Genomic DNA, 2,457 nt, shown 5'->3' with positions numbered 1-2,457 from the left:
ACATTACCTTCCTACCGCGTCACGTTTTCCCCTCTTATATATATACCAGCCTACCCTACTAGTAAATACTAGAGCATTCGCCAAAGTACATGATAATTCTAGAAACGTTGCGTCACTGTAGTCATATGACTGCTGACGCAACAATATATATATTAGAAGCAGTGTTGATCCTGAAATAATCATTTTCACAAGAAAGTGTACAAACAGCATTTTCTGTGCTAGTAAAGTTGTGAAGTAGGTTTTCACATATTGCTGAACTATACATCAGGAAATAGTTTGAGTTTATGTTCTTACTTCATTTTAATTTATTTTTAGTATACTCAGCTACCAAAATTTTGGAACATGGATTCAGTTATCACTTCACAAATTATGCTCAACTATACAATATGTAACTTGCATTTAAGGTATATTTAAGAAAAAAGAACAATACAAAGCAGAAACATAAAAACTATAAAACAGCAACAACCCTTAAAATCACTAATAAATTTGGGAATAGTAATCAATATATCTGGGCTGTCTATTATTAGTGAATCAGTTTTTACTATTACTAGTTCAATTTTACAGTGGATGCAATTATTGATTGGTATACACTCCTATATATTAGCTTGACCATTTGCTGAGAAATATTTGTAACAACATAGGAATTCTAATTGAAAGAATAGGTTAATACATGTCATATGAGAGTTTATCAATGCAAAATGGGACAGTATCCTACATAAGCTTCACCTATAAATTATATCACAGACTAATGGCAACATATTTTTGCATTTCTGCCATCTATTGGTGTGAATTAGTAATAGTTAGCTCTGAAAGAAAACCTTAATAAACTATGTTAAATCACGTTAAAAAATCTAGAAAGAAAATTACACAACATATGTATGCAACACAACATGGCAAGAGTGTAAAGAAGCTTACATTAACATAACAAAAGAAACAACTAAACCTTTATGGTTTTATTACTCAAACATTCATGCCACAATTGATCATAATTTTATTATTATTAAAACTTACTGGAACTATTGTCTACCCACTTCTTCCAGACTTGATATTCATCAAAAGGAGAACACTTTAAAAACCTATAAAAACCAAAAACTTTAAAATTTTTAATTCTATAATCTTGCAGGAAAACATTTGTAGATAATTTTAAATTCATATTGTAAAATTAAAGAACCATAGAAAAATGGATAAGGCAGCAAATGTAATTGTTCATACTAACCCTATCCCATATGCATGGGTTGGGGTCAAAGTGTGCATGGCACAACCTTTTACATAGTGCCATGTAACATGGTATTATATATTTGATGTCAAAGTTATCTACTATTCAATGTCTGCGTAATTTTGTGAATAGGTGTTTTAATCATGATATTTAGCGGTATATCTTAACCCTATCAGAACCAGTGTACACCTTAACTCTCTTGCTATGGGTTTGGTCCAAACAGCTGAGTTCATGACTCCAAATTAACCTTTAAAGTTTCCATACTATAACTTCTAATATATTTTGTGATCTTCACGAAATTTTGCAAGCTTAATAATCATTAAGAGCCATTTGTAGACAATAAAATAAGAATTTTTAATGAAATATTTTTACTAAACATTTCTCCATCAACACATGGAATCCACGTGTTGACTTCTCAGAGTGATTTTCATGTTAAGGTTAAAAATACTTTTCTTCATTTGAAAAACCTTAAATTTCATTTGCATAATCTCTAAAACTTCTTAAATAAATTTCAAACGTTTTTTTTTCTCTAAACTAAATCTATATGAGGTTCGTTGATTTGACTAGCCTCATAACCACCAAAAAACGAAAAAACCCACTAAGTTACCATTTTCTTTCTTTCTAGAATGACTTCACAAAACTTTTTTTCTAAATAGTTTTAACTTGTAACAGTATACATTTATTTATACTTAGATTTTATCATCTTTTGAACTATGTCTAACTAATATTCGTACTATATAAGTTGTAAATCACTTGGCAAACACACAGCTCATGTTACCCAATTGAATTACATGATACATGAGCTACTCATGAGCATACCTCATGCAAAAGGCTGATTATTATTCTTTATTTTACCTAATCTAATCTAAAAAGTTTCTAATTTTTACATTCTAGCTAATTGTATATAAAAATAAGAAAAGAATACACATGAAAAACAAACAAAGTACTTACTTGGGTCTTCTTTTTCCTTTGCTGTTGACTGTCAATGACACTTAATCCTACTTTTTTTTTTTCATATACTAATGGTACTACTGCACTAAATACTTTTTTATTTAACACTATCGCCCCAGGTACCTTTTACTGCTCATGATACAAGGTTTGTGTCTTACATTAACAATTTTATTAAACTACTTTAGCTAATAATCCATATTTTAATAATACACAAGTTTTAAGTACTTAATTCTACAAGGCAATATTAAAAAAATCTTGAATTTCCACTAGTGTGACACATTTTGTCTTGG

At 29.4% G+C, this 2,457-nt stretch overlaps 1 protein-coding gene across 1 annotated transcript in view; it reads right to left on the bottom strand.

The window, feature by feature from the left end:
- The window catches only part of LOC106460791 (transcription termination factor 2-like), an 81,237-nt gene that overhangs the window by 29,467 nt on the left and 49,313 nt on the right, over positions 1-2,457 (bottom strand). The window contains exon 10 of the mRNA XM_013920535.2: positions 1,012-1,076. Coding sequence (XP_013775989.2) covers positions 1,012-1,076 — 65 coding nt within the window. The remainder of the gene's footprint in view (positions 1-1,011; positions 1,077-2,457) is intronic.

The sequence above is a fragment of the Limulus polyphemus genome, unplaced genomic scaffold (genome assembly GCF_000517525.1).
Source record: "Limulus polyphemus unplaced genomic scaffold, Limulus_polyphemus-2.1.2 Scaffold35, whole genome shotgun sequence".
Classification (NCBI taxonomy): domain Eukaryota; kingdom Metazoa; phylum Arthropoda; class Merostomata; order Xiphosura; family Limulidae; genus Limulus; species Limulus polyphemus.
This window is presented reverse-complemented; position numbering and strand designations above follow the sequence as displayed.